The 21,619-nt window shown below is 29.3% G+C and overlaps 1 protein-coding gene across 1 annotated transcript; it reads right to left on the bottom strand.

Annotated features, from left to right (window-relative positions):
- Window positions 1-8,997: 8,997 nt before the first annotated feature.
- LOC107455409 (DNA-directed RNA polymerase II subunit RPB11) lies at window positions 8,998-21,125 on the bottom strand. Its single transcript, XM_043048260.2, has 4 exons — window positions 20,967-21,125; window positions 16,772-16,861; window positions 9,279-9,453; window positions 8,998-9,110 (listed from the first exon to the last, which is right to left on the bottom strand). Exons 1-4 carry the CDS (start codon window positions 21,017-21,019, stop codon window positions 9,075-9,077), a joined length of 354 nt encoding a protein of 117 aa, XP_042904194.1. The 5' UTR covers window positions 21,020-21,125; the 3' UTR covers window positions 8,998-9,074.
- Window positions 21,126-21,619: the final 494 nt, after the last annotated feature.

Raw genomic sequence — 21,619 nt, 5'->3', positions numbered from 1 at the left:
TCTAACTTTGACTTGTCTGTGTCTGTCTTAAAATTAATGAGTAATATACGAGTATATATATATATATNAAATGAATTTTGCAACTCGAATGCAGGATGTATATGGCACTCTTTTACAGATTGGCAACTATAAAAAAAAATTTTGTCTTACAAATATGGACTTCAGAAATTAAGTGTCCCATGTAAGGTTAAAAGTTTATCCACGGCCATCTCCATGTAACTCGTTATTCACTATCATTTCTTAAACAATTTAAAACAGAAATGAAAATGTATAGTAAAAACTAATACACAAATAAAATATTTATTTTCTAAAAATATAAATGTTTTTAAGCAAGTATTAGAAACCAAATGTTTAATTTTCTCGCAACGTTAAAAAATTAGTCAGAGTTTCCTGTACATAAATCAATATAATGCAGCACTTTTTTCAAAATATAATGCAGCACTTTTTTAACATCCCGAAAGCAAAGTGTATTGACCCATTTTAAAGATCAATACTTGTAGTAAATTATTTATGGCTTAAAATTTGGGCAAACACAGTGCAAATTTCGAAAATTAATTTATTAATTATACCTTTTTATTTTATGTTTTATAACATTTCTCTCATGTTACTGTCATTCTTGAAATAAAATTAAAAACTCGATTGCTGAGTTATCGCCCTATTTTATAGATTGATACTCCTAAAAGTTTATGTGTTAAAAACCTAATATTTACCGAGCATAACTGTAAAATTGATTTTAGACTAGATAGACCGTTAGATTAGATATTCAAAGCCATCCATAACTAGATGTTCTACTGCCATCGTTTAAAACATTTTGCAGCAAAACGTGTCGTTGGCAAAATGTACAGCATAATTTAATGTATTGAGAAGCGGAAAAAATATTTAAGTACAAAAAATATAAGTTAAGCTGTGCAAATTTGTGAAATTAGTTTTTTTACTGTTTCCCCCCTAATATAAAATGAGTAAGTCCTATAAAATCATAAAACTTTCTAAGTTTATGGATTCCTTCAATGAATTAGTATTGTAAAAAATTGTTGGCCTGCCAAAGAAATCGCATTTCAAAGTGTAAGAAGTGATTTTCTACTAATATTACGAGCAAATTAGTTTTCTTAAATTAAATATCTAAATATAGTTTTGCTTGCTGTTAAAATTCATCTAATAAAATATCAAAAATTGTTTTTTTTTTGGGGGGGGGGGAATGAAGAAATAAAAATAAGCCAAATTTCATAAGCGTTCAACAATTTAATAATTTATGCATTAATTATGTAATAATTATGCTGGTATAAGTATCCCCATTTAAATAGTAGGTAGAAAATGTAATGAATAATATTGAACTGCTTGGAAGACTAGAACGTAATGATTTTAGTCATTGAATCAGATGTTTTTGTTTTATTTTAATTCATCAAACGATAAAAAGAAAAATATCTTTCAGTTTTCGTTAGAAAAGCGTTTTGTTGCTAAAATTTACCTTTTAATGTAATGATCGAAACTCATAATTCTACAAATTCCTAAAAAGTTTCAATTTATTTTTCTTTTATCGTTTTATTTATTTTAATTTTCAAAACTTTAGCAATAATAGCTACATTTTACTGAATTCAATTTTATAGCTAACACAGTTTTATTGTTTCAAACAAAGCTAAAATGCACGGCAGGCTTTTGAGTGCGTCAAATGTAAACAGTCTTAAAAAGTCACAAAACAAAAGTCGCTTTTATTTTTTCCCAGCATAAAAACTGTTTCATTGTTCAACAATCGTAAATTCAAGGGAAAATATTTTATTGTTTTTTTATTACGAGCTATCTGAATATTTTTTTCGTACGGAGAAAAAAAATGGTAAATAATACATAAATAAGTATTAAGTAACATTACACACTCATGCATAAAACTGAAAGGGTATATGACATAACTAAAAAATTTAAAATTGTTTTTTGTTAATTTTTATTATTAGTTGCTCTTCCCAATGACTTTACATAAAAAAATTACGCAAAACACGTTTTAGAAATTCATCTTTTCGAAAGAGGGATAAACAGTAGGAATTAATTTCGAGAATTTACTAATTCAGTAGCGATAAAAGATGCTAATAATTGCAGTCAACACTAATTACCAACAACTTTACCACTAGCAATTTTCTCTATATATCTGAAATTCAGTATATAGTTTAATATTTTTTGTTATACAATTGGATACCTACCTGTGAGATCAGGCGCAGGTCAGCCAATGAAGTTCGACAAACACGTATGACTTCGCTTGCAAGTATCCTATTTAATCTGATCAGAAAATTGATTAGACCGGATAATAAACTCAACGCCTTAAATCTGTAACGTTAACACGTTATACAAAATTACGTGAATAGACATAACCATGTGACTTATTGCAAGTGCCCAATTACGGTCGACTTCACGTTATTTAATTATATTTAATCATTTTCTTAATAAAAAATATTTATCAAATTTTTTTACCAGTGAAATCAAATTTGAACGTAAATCAAATTCTATGAATAAATTATCTTTCTACAATTATAGAAGAAATTGAAATTCGTCTGCCCCAATAGTAATTTTCTAGATTTCGATAGCTCAATTTTTTTTCTTTGCTTGAACAATTAATGTTTATACAGTAGAGTATCGATTATCTGAGCCCCGTTTATATGAGGTTCGCATTAACCGAGCTATCAAATATTTAAAGGATTTTTTTTTTAAGTTTATTTTTAAAGCTACCGCTGAAAAGAATTGGGTTTACTATAGCCTACGTCACAGATCGTGTTATTCCTACTAAATTTAACTAGTAAACAGCATTTTCTAGAAACAAGTAAAAGCATCAAACGAAGTGTCTTGTTTATAAGTCGCTACTCGCCAGGTTGGAATTGTATTAGTCTAGTTCCTTTGGAAATAATTTATATTGTTGTTTTACCGAAGTTTATGAATTTAGTAAACATATTTAAAACTCAGTTTATTAATTAAACTAAAAGGTAAATGTTATTCCTAGTAAGTGGAAGTAGTTGTGCTTTTTTCCATATTATACCCAATTATGAATTTTATCTTCCAAACACTCAGGAAAACAAGCTGACGGACAACACGAGATTACCGATGAAATTATTGTCAATAATGAAAATGAATCTAGCGAAGACTATGAAGGCAGTGACGATGAAAATCATCATTCAAAAATCTTTCATATAGATGGAAAAAAAGCTACCGAAAGTGCTGTTAAATATATAGAACAACAAGAGGCGACACCTGCCTTCCTGTTATCCCTAAAAAAAATGGCGAAACATTCCTGCAGAAAAGAGCTAAAGTAATGTAAAACAAAAAGCGATAAAGGACTTTTTTAAGTAAAAACTCTTTAATTCTCGTAAAGTATACTCTTTATGCGTTTTTAAGTAAGCTTTTTATTTATAATATGAATTGTATGTGGTGTACTCGTATAAATTTTATATTTGTTAAATATATTACATTTATACCTACACTTTTTCGTTCCTTTTTTAAACACTCTTCTCTTTAACCGAGTAAGTCGTGGTCCACATTAAATCGAGAATCTACTGTACTTTGTTCCTTTCAGTTTCGACAAATATTTTAAAAATATACAAACTTTAAGCGCAGTGATAACGAAACACCAGGTGAATATAGACAGGTAATAATTTTTAGAAAAAAAATTAGTATATTAATTAGTAACTAAATCTATCGTTATTTAAAACATTGCAAAACGAGAAACAATTTTAAGTGAACAGCACGAGGATTGCCTTGAAAAGCGAAACACTCGGACCAATGCTGTCAATTAAAATGGAGATCTCCATTTGAACAACTGAGCAGCCGAACACGGTTGGAAGCAATCTGTATAAAATATTTCGGATTGTATTATCATAAACTGAAACTGCTTTGCATTAGAAAGTTTCTACAAATTCTTGGAAATACTACTCCAGAGCTAAATCGGAAAATTAATTTTTAACGATAACATCTACATAAGGGGTTGCGCGTAAATAACTTAAAATAAAATGTCAATGTCGAACAAATCAAAAAAATATTTTTCAATTACACTCAGAAATAGTTTTTAGAAACCTCTTTCGAACAAACATTGCTCAGCTTCATTTCCTTCGTCTAAATTTATAAGCTATTTTCCATGCAAATTGCCAACCGTTACGACGACGCGGAGTTATAACTCACACTTCAAAAGAACTGAAGCATTGCAATTAGGCTTTATTGTGCCAAGATTGAGAGTGTTTACGACGCCGTAACTTGAAACGTTTCCTTTATAATGGCCCCTGCATGCCTAAAAGAGATTTTATGCTTTGCAAACGTTTCTTTAAAGAGAATTAGAGGTTCTTAACCTTGCTCAAAAACAAACGCTTTTATAAAATAAACAGAATGTTTAGTGTTTATTAAACTAATACAAGAAACGAGAAAAATATGTTTTATTCAAAAGTAAATACACTTTTTTACATGGTTTTTTATTTTAATACAGAAAATTCAATTTGGACAGATTTTTTTGCACGGATATATTTTTTACGATTCTTTGCACATATGTATTTTTAAGGATCGGGATAGATTCGTTGGTAGGCCATCGGGTTCATGTCAGAGAGATCGCGAGTTCGATTCCTTCTGGCCGAAGACTAAAAAACAAAATGTGTACAAAATGGTGACTGGTGCATGCTAAATATGTAGGGGTCAGAAAGTCCTCCTAGTTCCCATAACAAATCAATACTTCTGGGTGTACTGAAAAGGAGATTAACCATGCTCTGGTTAGGGTCAAAATTACGATTTGCAGATGAATGAAAGGTGTATGAATGAATCCGCCCTGTGAAACGGTTTGTGACGTATATGTGAGTGGCAAAATCATATTTTAGGCCATAGATGGCGCCATTGAAAAACAAAAAGATTACCTGCCTAAAAATTCACTTGATTTCAAGCAGACTTGCTGATATTGGCAAGTGGCATGTATAACAACATATTTTTATAAGTTTATAAACCTATGTTATTCGGGAACAAGTGCACATCATTCAACAGCACAGATCGTGTATCTTTTCTTCTTACTCCCCCCCCCCTTCCCTATGGTATTGAATCAGCAATACAAAACCTAGTAAAAATCAGATGGTTATACTTATGCTTGAACAGGTTTTTCGCTTTAGAAGCGTGTGACTATAAATTATGCTAACCATTACTAAGAATGACTCTTGGTACAATAATTGAAAAATGGCGAGAAAAGAATGGCGAATGAAATTAAACGAATTAGTTACTGAAAAAATAGACAAATTAGTGAAAATTGGTATATTAGTGAATAGAACAGCCAAAATAATCACTAGACTACTAAATAGTTTTTTTTAAAAATTCATGGAACTACATGGCAGTAGATCCATGTAAAGACAGTGACGTGAAAGTCGACGAATATAATTTTCTTTTCCTTCCCTAAACTTTTTTAATCTAGAAAAATGGACACAAATTTTTAAGAGTTATATTCCATTTATTAGGTTAACTAGCCAAGGGTTCTCCGAGATAGCCTGGTTGGTAGGGCACTGGCCTCATATTCGTGAGAACGGGAGTTCAAATCACGCCGGCGAAGACTCTCCGCGTAGTAAACGGTGACTGGTGCACAATTAAATGTGTCTGGTCACTAAGTCCTCTATGTTCCCATAACAAATTATACCTTCAGGGGTACTGAATTGGAGATTGATCGTTGCACATTTGACAATTGCACTCCTAATGCCTCAATGGCCTACGATAATTTACTACGGGTACAGCCTACAGGTTTATTTGGGTAATACAAACCTTATATAGAAATAAAACAATATTTTGAGCATCGCAAAGGAATTTTTCACGAAATATGAAAATAAATGAAACGGACATTTTGACCAGCTTATACCAAAGGTTCAATCTTATATAAATTGCAGTCATTTAGTTAAAAATAGAGTTCTGTGTCACTCAATTTCAAATACTTTGAGACAAAACAAATTGCCTATTAAACTTTTTTTAAATAAATCTAATAAAATGAGTCCATTCTAACATACTATGATCAAAATAATTTGTTATAGGTTAATTTTTCATTAAAAGAACTGGAGTAAAAAGATATTAATTTATAAGAATATTTTTAAAATGTGCAATATTACATTTAAAAAAAATAATAAAACCATGTACTTATTACTATCAAAATAAAATACTATTTTCATTTATACCCAGATTTTCTAGCAGAGGGTCTCATTTCTTATTACTTCATATTTAAAACTATGTCATGGAAATTGAAACAAATTATCTCTTATATTAATTTTTTTTCTTCCCTTAACTCAAGAAAATTATATGAAATAGGTTTAGAACATTCGAAGCTAATATACTATATCTCTGAGTTTGTTTACATAAAATCTGTTTCTCAATTATGTAAGTGGGTAATTTCAACAATAAGCTTTTATTTCAAGATTTTTTTGCTTAAAAAAAATTCATAATTTCCATTAGAAGTTAAACCAGGAAACCATTAATAACAAATTATCATATGTGCTTTAAATCTATGAAAAATTAACCCTTTAAGCCTTTTCGTTTAAAATTTAGTAACTAAATGCTGTCAAAATGTAAAACAGGTCATAAAACAAAACTCACCTATAAATCTAGAGCAAAAAGTATACTTTTTGTGAAAATTACAATTTTATTCATGAAGATTTTATTTATATAAAAGAAATTTAAATGGAGAAAACCTATTTCTTCCTAAAAAATCTATCAATAATAATCTTCTCTGCCATCCTTTTTAAATACATATTTGCAAATACAGGTAACTTAATACCAAAAGAATATAAATCTGTTCGCACAACAAGCACTTTATATCACCTAACTTATAAAAGAAAAAACACTCTGTTTACTCAGATTTCAGAATGCTGCATCTATCGATGCTCAAGAATTAAGGAAAAATTAACACATTTAAAATTCAGAGGAGAGATATACAAGTACAATTTTACAGACAGAATTGTTAGAGAGTTTTCATTTTTGGCAGTTTTTTTCCCCTTAACTATACAGGGTGTTTATAAAGCACTGGACCCATTTTGATGTTTAATAACTCATAAAATAATAAAGATAGATTAAAATGAATAACATAAATGGTTAAATAGACTCAAAAAGTTTCCCGGCCCTTGCCAATGAACGTGTGCCCCCTTCGTCGCATGGAGAATATCAAGTCGATAGTCAATTTCACGCCAGGTAGTGGCAAACATGTCAGCATCCACAGAGGCTATTGCGGTTGTAATTCTGGCTTTTAGATCATCAATGTTCGACACGATCCTCCTGTAAACATTGTCCCCACCAAAGAAAAAAGTCCAGCGGCGTTATATCAGGTGATCTGGGTGGCCAAGGAATTGGACCTCCTCGCCCAATCCATCTTCCTGGGAAATGGTCCTTCAAAGAACTACGAATAATGATACCACAATGAGGTGGTGCACCATCTTGTTGCAAAAAGACATGTGGCTGAAGCTCCTATAGTTGTGAAAATGAGAAGTTTTCCAACATGTCTAAGTATAAGACTGATGAGACCGCCTTTTCTGTAAAAAAGAAAGGCGGAATGACCCGGTCGTGCATTAGTCCACACCACACATTAACCTTCCGGGAATCCCTTTGTGTCTCACGGTATTAATGGGCGTTTTCAGATCCCATATGCGCACATTATGGCGATTAACAATGCCAGAAACATGAAAGGATGCTTCGTCAGAGAACATTATGCACTTCACAAAATCGGCATCATCTTCTATCCTTCCTACCATATCTGTTGCAAACGCCATCCTCCCAGGCCTATCGCCCGGTTCCAAACCTTGAACAATTTGAACTATGTACGCATGCAGTCTTAATTGTTTCTTAATAACCTTGTACAACGTCAAAATTGGCATATCCAATTATTTTGCCGCTGATCTCACAGATCTTCTAGGATGTCGAAAAATGTCTGCCTGACACGCTCAACGTCAAATCACTTGAGCAGGGACGTCCGGAATGTTTCTTATCTGCGATTCTTCCAGTTTCTAGAAAATTCTTTTTCCACCGCAAGAAGCTGCTTTTGGATGGAGGATCTTTTTGGTAAATTCTTCTGCAATTTCTCTGTGCTTGCACTATCGATTTCGTTTCTATGAACCACCATAAAATCTGTGCTTTCTCTTGTGGTGTATGCATTCTCCTTAATATCCGCTCGAANAGGAGAAAGATAGATAAATACAATTTTACAGACAGAACAGTTAGAGAGTTTTAATTTTTGGCAGTTTTTTTTTCCTCCGCTATATTAATGCTTTTATGAATTTAAACAAAGAGTATACTGGAAAAGAAACAACCATAATAATTTTGTGCCACAAAAAATATTCGGAAGTTGATAACAGTTAAAATACATAATTATATCTTTTAATACCTACATTTTATCCATCCCTAGCTATAAGCTATTAATGAATCATAAACAACAAATTTTGGGATCTCCTTGGCCAGCAGTCTCGTTGCAACCCTGAATGTATTGTTGTGCCTTCTTTTTTCAAACCTGTGCACCTTCTGCAACTTCACAAAGGTTTATGAGCTTTGAGAAGTTGAATTACTTTGAAATGAGTACACAAGCCTGCATCAGTATATGTAACAAAAAAATAATTTTAAAAAAATCGATCTTTACAACCATCACAATTGTTACTAGACGATAAAAATATTCACAAGTGTGATTAAAATATGAAAGAAAAAAAACACAAAACATTTTAGTGTAGCTGAAAAATAAAATTCAAAAATAGTCTTAGATCAAAACATTAACTTCGGAAGCCAATGACCCAATGTTAACCCAAAACTTGCTCTTATTACCAATTTTAAAAAAATATGTAACATCTACAAAAATTTAAAAATTAAAATAATGTCTCAATTAATTTACTAAGAAGAAAAAATCATGCATGACAATGATATTTAAAGAAATTTTGTTTTTAAAATTTTCACAAATATCTTTTATTTAAAAAATTATAAAAATTAACAATTTCTAATCTATAACTCAAGTTATTTCATTTTTAATTCTTAAAATATTAGAAAAGACAATTTTAAACAAAGGTTTTATTCACAAAATGATGATAATATAATACAATGTTCTTTACAGTAGAAAAGGCGAACTAAATCTAATCTATTCCCTCTTGTTTCTCTCTCACAGCCTCCTAAAATAAAATATTTTAACATATTACTAACATGAAAATAATATTTAAGCATGATTATATCTAAATTATTCAGAAACACAATATACCTACTTATTTAATTTAAAATGAAAAAAAAAAAACATGACATATTTGCTGCATAGTAAAATGTTAAGCGAAAATTCTGTATACCTTGAATCTTTCTTCCAAGAGGGAAAGTTCACTAATCAAATCAGTGATAGCATTCGTGAAAGCTTCTTGAGGAGAGTATTCCATGACAGTTTGCACTCTAAGAAGAAATTTATACTCTAAAGGATGAGGATTTTTATAGCCAGCAAACAATACATTGGGGTCCTTTAAAAGTTGACTATAAGAAAACAAAATAATTATAAGTAAATTAAGCTTAATGCAGACTTTTTTTTAAAAAATACAAACAAATTAAGGCAAAAAATAATGAATACAAACAATCCCAATACATAATCTTGCCTTAGTTTGTTTGCATTTATGATTTTTTTACAAGACTTATACATTTAATTTTAAATAATTGATGTAGTTGAAGCTAAATTTGACATGAAGAATTTATTTCGTGGTAGAACATCCTCGAAATAAAATTGTCCAACACTGATATTCAGGCAATTTTTAATTTATCTTTTTATTGCCTTTATTATTACATATGGGCAGAGAGACAATTGTTCAATATCTTAAATGAGTAAAATGTTAAAAATTGATGAAATAATTTGATTTGATAAATAGGAATAGGATACTATATAATGCTTTACAGAATGTCATCTATATAAAAATAGGTTTTTATGATTGAGTGAAAAATCACAAGAACTAGTTTAGACTTTTTGAGGAAAATCCTTTTGTTGTAAAAAATCAATGCCTAAAGGACAGAGATTTATGTAATTTCCTTTGCAATTTTAAAATTATGAATTAAAAACATCAACTCAGTTTTCCAAAAGAAGACTTAAGTGAAGTGACTATTTTTAAGAAAAATATTCTGAAGGATCTATTTTTTAAAAAAATATTATGTGAAAGTACTGATTTCCCAACAAAATGTCTTGCGAAATATCCATTTTTAGGACAAAATATTTTATGAAAAGCTCATTTCAATTATAAAATATATATAGAGAGAGAGAGAACAGACCATGACAAACCCAAATGAACTCTGGTGCTTTTCCATCTGTTCCAAGTACAACAGTAAAAGGTCCAAGCACAAAGTGAAATGGTTTTAGATTAAAGATTTTTTTAGAACTGCGTACTATATAAGTGAATAAGAATGAACATTCTACATGAATAGGAATCAACACTCATTTTGGAATCCAATAATTCATAAAATCTAAGAATTAATATGTTACAATTTAACGGTCAAAAGAAATGAAGTCAAAAGATCAAGTCACTAAGTGTATATTTGGGGAAATTTTTTCAACCAAATTAAAAATATCAAATATATATCTATTTCCTTTCATTCAAACAACCACCAATCAATCAAAACACAGTAAAACTTCGAGGAAAGACCACCTCCGTGTAGCGACCTTCTCTATTTAAGACCACTTTTGGGAAGCATGGAATTTTTCAATAGACTTTGTCTTGAAGGAAACCTTTAGACTGAAGACTTAACCATGAAGACTTATTTCAGAAAAAACTAAGCATTTCAAACAAAACTTCTCATTTTTTGAAGCAAACTATTTTTTATGATACAAAATTAAATGCAAAAAACAAAAACATAATTAGTTATTTATTTAGAATAGCTCTATCAAACATAATTGGTAAATTTGTTCTTACATATAATTTCATCAGTTGTTTTATACTTTTTTCCGGAGTTAAATTATATTCATCAATTTGGTTTTCAAGACGGCAAAACAAGTAGATGTTGCCAATACAAATGACAATGACCAAAATTAAAATTGTTTGCAAAAAGTCATGTACCTATGATAACACAATGGAGATAACCCCTAAGAACGACCAATCTCCATTAACAGCCATTTTACGCCAGAACAGAAAGTGGTCGGTCTAGAAAGGTTTCACTGAACAAATGATTCAAACATGCTTAACTATGGAAAGAAATAAAAGTAACGCATTTTTATCATTTATCTTATTTATAAACTTACATTTTTGGTATCACAGTTTAAAAAATTAAACAAATACAAATGAAAGTACTATCCTTACCAGTACAAATTATGAAATTATTCGCAAATTCAACACACAATTCATTTACAAAAAAACACCAATTTTCCACATCTAATTGTTAATTAAAAATTTGACTAAAATTATAAAGGAATAACATTTTGGGTTAAATTTTAATCTCTAGCATTTAGAGTGAAAAACAAATAAAATAAAAAACAAATGACAAAGAACAGCACGATTTTTATTTGTAATTGAAATAAGCTTCTTTGATTTAGATCAGTGTTTCTCAACGTGGGGCCAACGCCCCACTGGGGGGCAATTTGATTGTTAAGGGGGGCAAATGAAAAATGGATTTGACATGAGTTTAACCCTTTTGCGCTGGGCCATTTGAATGTAATACTAGATTTCGATGCCAAAATTGAAAGAAAAAAGCAAATTCTTAAACAGTTGCAGCCAATTAATATTATAAATTCGTTTGACGAGACCAAAATATCAACTGGGTTTTTGGCGGCGTCAAGTTGACCTCCCTGCTGCAGGCTCTGAGTGAACCCTCGGACGCTTTAAAATCTCGCTAAACAATGCAGTTGTTTGCATCTGAAAAATAGACGATATGAGTGAAGATATTGAAAAACAACTTGTTGAAAAGCTGAAAACAAGAAAATTCTCATTGCTAATGGATAAATCAACTTAGATAGATAGTGCTGCAGTATTAATAACTTATGTAAGATATATTGATAAAGATATTGATAAACATTTTGCTGAAGAAAAGTTGTTCTGTAAAAGATTAGAAAGCACCACTACCGCCAAAGATATATATAATGAGTTAAAAAACTACTTAGATATCAATAATATACCAATGAAAAATATAACACGTTGCGCTGCAGATGGTGCTCCTAATATGATGGGCAAAAAAAAAATGGTTGCTTAAAATTGATGAAATATGAGAATCCAGAAATGATTCTTGTGCATTGTGTTATTCATAGGGAAAGCTTGGTAGCTAAAAACATCTCGACTGTTCTAATTAAAGTACTACATTCAGTAATAAAGTGTATCAATGATATTAAAGCTAATGCCAAACGTGAGCGTCTCTTCAAGCTATTTTGTGAAGAACAAAATGCAGACCATATCGCTTTTACTTCACACTGAAGTAAGATGGCTCTCTAAAGGGTGCTGCTTGAAGAGATTTATGGAATTTAGTGATTTTTTAAGCGACAAACTTGAAATGAAGTATCTGTTAACAGTCGATGGTAAAGCATTAGTGAGTTATTTAGCAGATATCTTTGAAAAACTAAATATTTTACATAAGCAATTTCAAGAAACAAATAAAACTCTTGTTGATGCAAAAGCGAAGATATTTTGTTTCATTACCTTATTGAGTTATGTCAGAAATATATTAACAACAAAATCTTCGAACAGTTTCATTGGCTCCAAATATGTGAAGTAAATGATACCGCTTTACTTGTTATTGTCGATCAACTGAAAATTGTATCGACTGATTAAAAAGAAAGATTTTCTGATTTAAAATAAATTAATTTTCCAACATGGATGATGCAGCCAATGTTAATGGATTTGTCTGATATATCAAATATGCAGTATCAAAAAGAACTCGCAGAAATGCAAAATGACGAGTCAGTTAAAACTTTATTTAATATAAAAGGAGTGATGGCACGGCTTTGAGAGGAAACAGAAAGCAAATACTCAAATTCAACCAAATGGGCAAGAAAACTATTGTTACCGCTTCCATCTTCATATTTTGCTGAATGTGGATTTAGTGCTGTAAATGATTTACTGGTAAAAAAAAGAAATCGTCTGGATATAACACAACGGGGAGACTTGAGACTGAAGCTAACGAAATTGGAACCTAACATAAAATCTCTGTGCAGCAAGCATCAACTGCAAGGATCTCACTAAATTAAAATATTAAATTATTGTAGAAAAATTTTGATTAAATTATTTCGCATTTGAATTTTTAGTTTTTCATTATACGTTTTGAAAATTTACATACTGTGTTTCGTTAACAATTTCCTAGTGATTTCTTCCGAAAACCTATCATTTAAGTTTTTTAAGTGAACAATTCAATTTTTTAATGGCAAAAATAATGTATAGGTTACATAGGGGGGCATAAGAATTTTAAAAAGGCTTAGGTGGGGCATGGCACAAAAAAGGTTGGGAAACATTGTTTTAGAGTCTCAAAATGAGGTGAAATCCGCGTATGCATTTAGAATATGGCTCGGTTGTTCTCGAACTCATCCNTTGCCTTTTTTTATGGTATCTATCTTTTACAGCTCTCCTCTCATTGCTTATGTACCACAAAAACCATGGCTTGTTAATGCAACACTTAAAGAAAATATTTTGTTTGGTCAGCCATATGATGGGCGAAGGTTAGTGCATTATATTTTATGTGAAAATAAACTGTTATTTGTCTATATATATATATATATATATATATATAAACAGTCTATTAACAGATCCCAATTAATCTGAAATTGATCCCTGGTGTTTTTCCATCTGTTCTAAGTACAACAGTAGAAGGTTCAAGCACAAAGTGAAATGGTTTTTGGTTAAAAAAAATTTTAGAACTGAGTGCTATATATGTGGATAAGAATGAACATTTCATTTTTATGCTGGACCTGAATGAACATTCCGCATGAATAGGAATCAACATGCATTTTGGAATCCAATAATTCATAAAATGTAAGAATTAGTATGTTACAATGTAAGGGTGAAAAAAATTAAAATTGAAAATATCAAATATATAATATATTTCCTTTCATTCAAACAACCACCCATCAAAACACAGCAAAACCTCCAGAAAAGACCACCTCTGTGTAGCAACCTTCTCTATTTACAACCACTTTTGGGAGGCATGGAAATTTTTTAATAGACTTTGTCTTGAAGGAAACCTTTAGGAAAGACCATCAAGACTTATATTAGAAAAAACTAAGCATTTCAAACAAACCTCCTCTCATTCTTTGAAGCAAACTATTTTTTATGATATAAAGTTAAATGCAAAAAACAAAATCATAATTATTTATTTTCTTAGAACAGCTCTATCAAACATAATTTGTAAATTTGTTTTTACATATAATTTTATCAGTAATTTTATACTTTTCACTGGAGTTAAATTTTAGTCATCGATTTGGTTTTCAAGACAGCAAGACAAGTAGATGCGGCCAATACAAATGAAAATGACCTAAATTAAAATCGTTTGCAAAAAGTCCTGTACGTAGGATAACACAATGGAGATAACCCCTAAGAACGACCAATCTCGTTAGCAGCCATTTTACGGCAGAACAGAAAATGGTCAGTCTAGAGAGGTTTCACTGTACAAATGATTCAAACATACATAACTATGGAGAGAAATAAAAGTAACACATTTTTATCATTTAACTTATTTATAAACTTATATTTTTGGTATCATAGTTTAATAAATTAAACAAATACAAATGAAAGTATTATCCTTACCAGTTCAAATTATGAAATTATTTGCATATTCAACACGCAGTTCATTTACAAAAAAACAGCGTGTAGCAAGCACCAATTTACCATATCAAATAATTAATTAAAAATTATAAAAGAATAACATTTTAGGTTAAATTTTAATCTCTAGCATTTATAGCAAAAAAACAAATCAAAAACGAAATCAAATGACAAAGAACAGCACAATTTTTACTTGTAATTGAAATAAACTTCTTTGATCTAGATTCATTCAAAATAGAAAGAAAAAAAATATTATATACTTTTTTAATAATTTCAGCATATTTTTCTTTTAAAGTTAAATCAGTATTTACATAACAGTTAGGTTGAAATACCCGATAGATTTCTTCTATATACAAGCAGATTACTTAAAAAAGTGTCTGGTAGAATGTACAGGGTATCCAGCCATTTTGTTTAAATTAACAAAATCATAATAAAGAAAATTCAAACCTAAGTATTGAAAAATGAGATGTGTGTATTACACTCATACCTAATTTGCTTTCAGTAAATTAGTAAAAACAATATTAATTTTTATTATTTGGATTTGTAAGTTTAGCATTTTATAGAAGCATAATAGACAACAGTTGCAAGCAAAATTTTAATATTTTCTCACAAATAACTCATTAATTATTCAAACACTCTTATAACTTAAGCATTAACGAAGATTAATTTCCTAGTGAATAAAAACAAAAGTTGAAACCAATATAATTATTTTAACAAAAATTTATAAATTTTTTGAAGATAGCTTTTATTTTAAAAACTTTATTTTTACATAACTGAACAAAAAACTCATTTGGAAACATTTATTACATTTACAATGTCAGTTGTTTAAATTTATATTGAAAAGAATCATGTATATATGAATAAAATTGGCCATTGGTAACTTTAAACTTAAATTCTATTAGAAAGCAAGTTTCTGATTCATATAGCTCAATAAATTCAATTACCAATCACTCAAGAAGCAATGGCAGGTTTTAGAGGGAGGTTTTTTTCTGTGCAATGCAAATATGCGTAAGTTTCATAATTAAAATTTTTCATAAAAGTAAATTACCCCCTTGTTTGCTGAATGATCTAAAGGTTACTTATCATTCAAGGTTCAAAATTACTAGGTGGTGGAGATCGAGTCGTTATATTAAGAACAGCAAAACCACTATAGGAAAATGTATTAAGGTAGATCTCATTGTACATAAATTGCATTTACGTTTACTGGATGATTAAGAACAAAACAGTCACAGTCAAAACATTTTTCATTTAATGTATCACCATTTTGTTATAATATTTTTTAAATATCTTACGCTAAACAGCTACATTAACGAATGCTATTGAAAAGTTAATTAACTATTAGCAGATATCTCCACTTTATAACAAAATTTTATGTTAATCGTTTAATACTGGTACAGATAATCTAAATTTCTTTTAAAAACAGTTTTAATTTTTTTTAACAAAATCTAAAAATAAAAATTTATGATTTTTTTTATAAATATCCACAATAAATTTCCTTTAACTATATCTTGCTAAATATTTGTTCAATATAAAATTATACACTTTTTATATTACTTTGCACAAATGTTTTAATACTAGGCCTGGTAATAAATCCAAATTTTACTGTTTACTCGGAACTGTCTGGGTGACACATAAAAAAATTTTGAGCATTTGTGACTGAATAAAATTTTTGCTAGGCATCCTGCCTGAGCCAGACATAAAAGATTCAATTTTCACCGGGTAACCGATGCACTTTTATTATTTGGAGAATGCAGTCAGCAAGGATAGTAAAGCAAACAGAATGCCATTCCAGAACTAAATACTACAATACAATTGTTATGAATAAATAAAACTATAAACAATAGTAGTGAAATAAAAATTTAACACATAAACACTAAAGTAACAACAACAATTATTTTGCTAAATAACTATCATAGATTTTAAACTCTTAACTTAATAATTATCTCGAGTTTTTAAATTAAGGAGCTAATAGCAACAAAGAAAGAATAGTACTAATATTTTGAACTTTAATATTTCACAAAAGTTTCAGAAATACAATTTCAAAAATATTTAAAAATAAGAAAATTCAAAATACTCACTTTTTAATCATGTTGCCAAGAGTATGATCTTCTTTATTAACAGTAAAAATTGCAGCATTTGGAACTTTAGTATCTTTCTCTATAGTGATTCTAATAAAAATAATAATTTATTAGTAATTAGTATCAAAAATAAGACTTTTAGCAGAAATTTTAATGACAAAATAATTTATTCATTGATACTTCCATTAAATAACTTAATACAACTAATAAACACAAATAATTAAGAACTGAATGATTTATTACCACAGTTAGTAATATTGACAAACTGGGATGTCATGAGTGAATACATTCATAATCATTCTACTTTTGTGGATATTATTAAAGTTAATTACTTATTAAAGCTGTAAATTTATTATTTGTAAAAATAGATATTCTAAAAGAAATTTTTCAAACATTGATTCATTAAAAGAAAATAAGAATGATGCTTACAAATGTTTAGGGATGTTAGAAAAATGATTAATGCTTATGCCATTTTTGGAATAAAATCATTCTGTTATCAAGAAATAGTATGAGTTTCCAGATATTTTTGGATAATGTGCACAGATAGTTTTTTTAATCTAACTCTGTTTATTACTATTTATTTATTAACAAATATGATTTTTTATTTATAACCGTTGCTCAACAGCCGACCTAATTTTGAGTTTACGACTACCAATGCTCAACTCCATACCCCTGAATTTTGAACCCAATCCAAAACACAAAGCAACTCCTGGATCAGATATTAGGAGAAAGTTATCATCGAAGAAACTTTTGATGGAACTAACCTGCATTTGCATTACAAGGAAAGGAAAAACATCAAAACCTTCCACGGTTTGACTGACAGCAAGCAATTTTAACCAATGGTTTGACAGCAAGCGATTCTACCACTAAAGATATATTACATCAGCACTGTGGTTGGTGTGAGCCGGGGATGGAATTCGAATCCGTCCACCTCGTTGGGAGGCAAGCAGTCTATCCCCTGAGCCACCAAGGAACTTTAATAAACAAAGCTGTTGAAAAATTATATCTATGTTTATAGTATTATCATAATAAACTGGTGGAGTCATTAAAATTGATCAACAGCTGTGAAAGCAGGGGGCAGAATTGATTTCAAGGGAAATTCTGGGTAGTCAGCCCTAGAAAAAAAAATTTGTCTGCTAAAAAAAAAAAAAAAAAAAAGAATCCTGATATTTTTTAATACTAAATTACAATATGGAAATTAGCATTGGTCTGAATTATCATTTTTTAGTGTACTTTTTTCATGCTGATTCCATTGTAAATCTGTGAGGAATTTGGGTAAATTTTTTTGGAGACATTACTATAAATTTTTTAAGGTTTTTTTTTTACATTGTCCATATTTTTCATATGATATCATTACGACACTCGAAATATAAATTGCGCGTTTGAGCATTGCTTTTTTTTTTTTATCTGATGATTATGCTGTTTTGACAATGAATTTTCGCATATTGCCATTGATTTGCATAATAAGATTTTTAAAATGCCGATAGACTTAATCCAAACTCAAATTAAAATTGCGCATTTGAACAATCTCTTTTTGTCGCATATATGCATTTGTGCCAATTTCAATATCCAATTCCATCAATGAATTTATGCTAAGTGATTTGAAAGTTATTTTTGGCTTTTGATCTTTAAATATTTTATATTTTAAATTCTGGAATTTTTGGTAAACCTCATCATTTTTAAAATCTTGATATTTTCTATATGTTATTCATTATGACATACAAAATTCCAATCATGCATTTGAGTAGTCACTTTTTGGCCTATCCAATTCATTTGATTTCATTGTAAATCTACATGTTTGTGGGGCAGATCTCTTACTCTGCAACTATTCTCCTATTGATACAAAATGTGAAAGTAATAATAGTCATATAATATAAATTTATTCCTTCACATGTTGGTGGGAAAAAATTATTAGATACAAAGCATTTTTTCTTTTCCTTTTAAATTTTATTAATGTTATTTTTGTGAACAAGAATCCTAATCTATTATTCAATATTTTTCATTTAATTAAATTGAGATAATCTTCTATATATGAAAAAAAAAATTTGTATTAGGAAAACTACACATAAAGAAAAAAAACTTCCTTTGAAAGAAAAATTTTAAAACCATTTAGTTTCTAAATATTTTCAGATAATTTCTTGTTCCAGCAATCACATGTCTGCCTCTACACAACATAATGTCTATTTCAACAGGTAGAACAAATTTTTTTGATGGAAAATTATTTGTCCAAGGGAATGTGTAATAACTTTATTTTTAGGATATATCTATGATTTTCAACATATTTAAAGTGCTATAGAGTGTAAGTAAAATCACATAGGTATATGGAAAAGTAAATCATCATTTATATATTAAAATATATATTTTTAAAAATTATTTTAAGATAATTTCAATTACTTATACCACATCCACTTGTTGTGCTTCAAAAGGAATATTTTCTGTTATATTAAATACACAAATAACTTTATAAATTGATTTGTATAATTAGTTTGAAATTCTTAGATTTATGAGTGGGATCATTTTTTTAACACATATGCTAATTTATACAGGAATTGAGCAAAATCAAATGATTTTAATTATTATTAAAATTTTGTGACAATATAAAACTTGATTTTCCTAAAATATTTTTAAAATGTTATTGTAACTAAACAAAAAGACTAATGTATCTGCACATATTTTTCAAAAAAATTTTCAGAAAACACCTGCTAATGTGAGGTGTGGATTGTACTTATGCACCCAAATAAGTGTAATGTAAAGGTAAATTTAAAGTGATGCACAAAATCGTTATGTGTGCTTAATTGAAGTTAAAATTTCATTGCCAGAAATAAATTTGCCAGAAAATTTTCTTTACCAATATTTTTATAAGGTTCATGAATTGCATAGATGTTTTTTTCAACCTATCTACACAGTGCGGATGAATTAAAATTGGGCAAATTAATCATGACGTGATCTGAAGTAGGTCGTATGTTAGAATTGACACTAATTTTGTTTACAGGTATTCTGTTTTCAATAGAACCTTGCAAGTTAGGTGAGAAATTAAGAAGTAAATTTGTTGTGTGTGAAAAGATTTAAGATGATAGTCGAGTCAATTTTATAATGTTGAGCATTTTCTAAAAAAATGATTAAAGGTTTATTAAACAGTGATTTTTGAAAAAAAGAAATAGGAAACATATTTCCTAAATAACTTTATCATTGCGTCTTTTTTATATGCCTTTTTAGCGTTGATAAAGAATAGTTTTGTGTTCATATATTGATATATTTTTATAAGCCTAGCAGCTAGCAGCAGAGACATGTAAAACAAGTTTTGCATTGCAAATTACTAGCTTGGTTTCGTCTCAATACATGACCTACCTGTGTAATAAACTTTTATTTTTTTCATAGATGAGTCTTAGTTTTATTTTTCTAATGCAACTACTCAGTAAACCCTACACTGATGTGTTTTTAAAGTTAACTGCCACTGCTCGATTCCTTCTAACTCTCCATATGCAGCAGCATCCGAACAAAACAAAGATAAATATGTAAAGTGTTTACGTTTTCCTTTTTTAAAGGAAAAAAAAATCAGAAATTTGAAATAGCTCTTGTTTTTGATGCACTCAATCTTAATGAAGGTTAGCAATAACTTCTTTTTGATGGTTAACGCTGTGGACACAGTTTCAAAAATACCAATACTTTTAATAAAACATTATTACAATGCACGAATTTCAAATTTTAGTTATCAGTTCTGACTCTATTTGTGTGTGTCAAATTCATCATCCATAAAATTACTTTTCAATATCATTGTAAAATTTTTAGCACAGGGTTTTCCAGTTTGTTAAAAAACGAAATGATATTTAAATTTAAGCTAGATCCATGACAATCAGGCTCATTAACAGTACAATATACAACAAAATAATATAATACAGCAATTGCAATGATGAACGAGTTTACAGCTTAAACTTTTTTTGAAAATGTAAATAAAAAAAGAAGACAGATTCTTTTGTTTTGGATATTCCTATTTAAACATAAATGAAACGAATTTAAGAAATGCTTATACGTTTAAATATTGCAAGAAAAATTTGGTTCATAATATGCACATATTATGTGGAGATAGCATAAGATATTTAAAGATTAACTCAATATTATTGCATTCATTATGGAGTCTCAGTAACTTTAAATTATTCAATGAATTTATAGTGTTTTCAAAAAATTAAGAAATTACTTTTTTTCTCCTTCGAACAATAGAAATGACTCGAAAGCAGGTGGGGCATTCATTTCAGGTTCTTTGAAGCAATTTACTCAATTATGGAAGGAAATATTTAAACCTTTAACGACTTTTCTTTTCTTTTTTAAGGATTAAACTGTTTTGATTCGAATCATGGAAGGCCTTTAGTTCCCTATTTCTGTTTTGCAAGGAATTAATTTCACTTTCAGATTGCTAATTTTTATTTTATACTTCAGTGGCCGAGCGTTATTTATCACTCTTTGGGCACTTCAATTCGTCTTCGAAAAAAGGAGAGATTCTGATTAGCGCATTTTTACAGGAAAATAGTTTACACCAATCAGAATTTCAATCTCTCTGAACCGTGAAAATAAGTGCTTGATTCAAATTCAGTGAGAATGAGCCTTCAAAATTTACCACACTAGATGGCAGCACAATACATAAATCTTTTCGTTGTGCTGAAATTCCTTGCAGATGGCAGTTGTCAGAATTCTTTATTTAAGGTTAGTATCTCACAATCACTGCTAGCGGAGGACGTTTTCACGCATCAGGCTACACTGAAAACCGCACTCTTAACTTAATTTTGAACAAAATCTTAAATAAAAGGAAAACTTAATCTCCTGAGTACTCAGTTATCTCACTAGTGTATAGCT

The sequence above is a fragment of the Parasteatoda tepidariorum genome, chromosome 2, assembly GCF_043381705.1.
Source record: "Parasteatoda tepidariorum isolate YZ-2023 chromosome 2, CAS_Ptep_4.0, whole genome shotgun sequence".
Taxonomy (NCBI): domain Eukaryota; kingdom Metazoa; phylum Arthropoda; class Arachnida; order Araneae; family Theridiidae; genus Parasteatoda; species Parasteatoda tepidariorum.
This window is presented reverse-complemented; position numbering and strand designations above follow the sequence as displayed.

Excerpts from the sequence above, each read along its gene's own strand:
- LOC107455409 (XM_043048260.2), bottom strand. The coding sequence starts at position 21,019 with ATGAATGCCCCACCTGCTTTCGAGTCATTTCTATTGTTCGAAGGAGAA. Across the intron at positions 16,862-20,966 it reads TTGTTCGAAGGAGAAAAAAA|AATCACTATAGAGAAAGATA; the intron begins GTAATTTCTTAA and ends TATTTTTATTAG. Across the intron at positions 9,454-16,771 it reads CTTGGCAACATGATTAAAAA|TCAACTTTTAAAGGACCCCA; the intron begins GTGAGTATTTTG and ends GTTTTCTTATAG.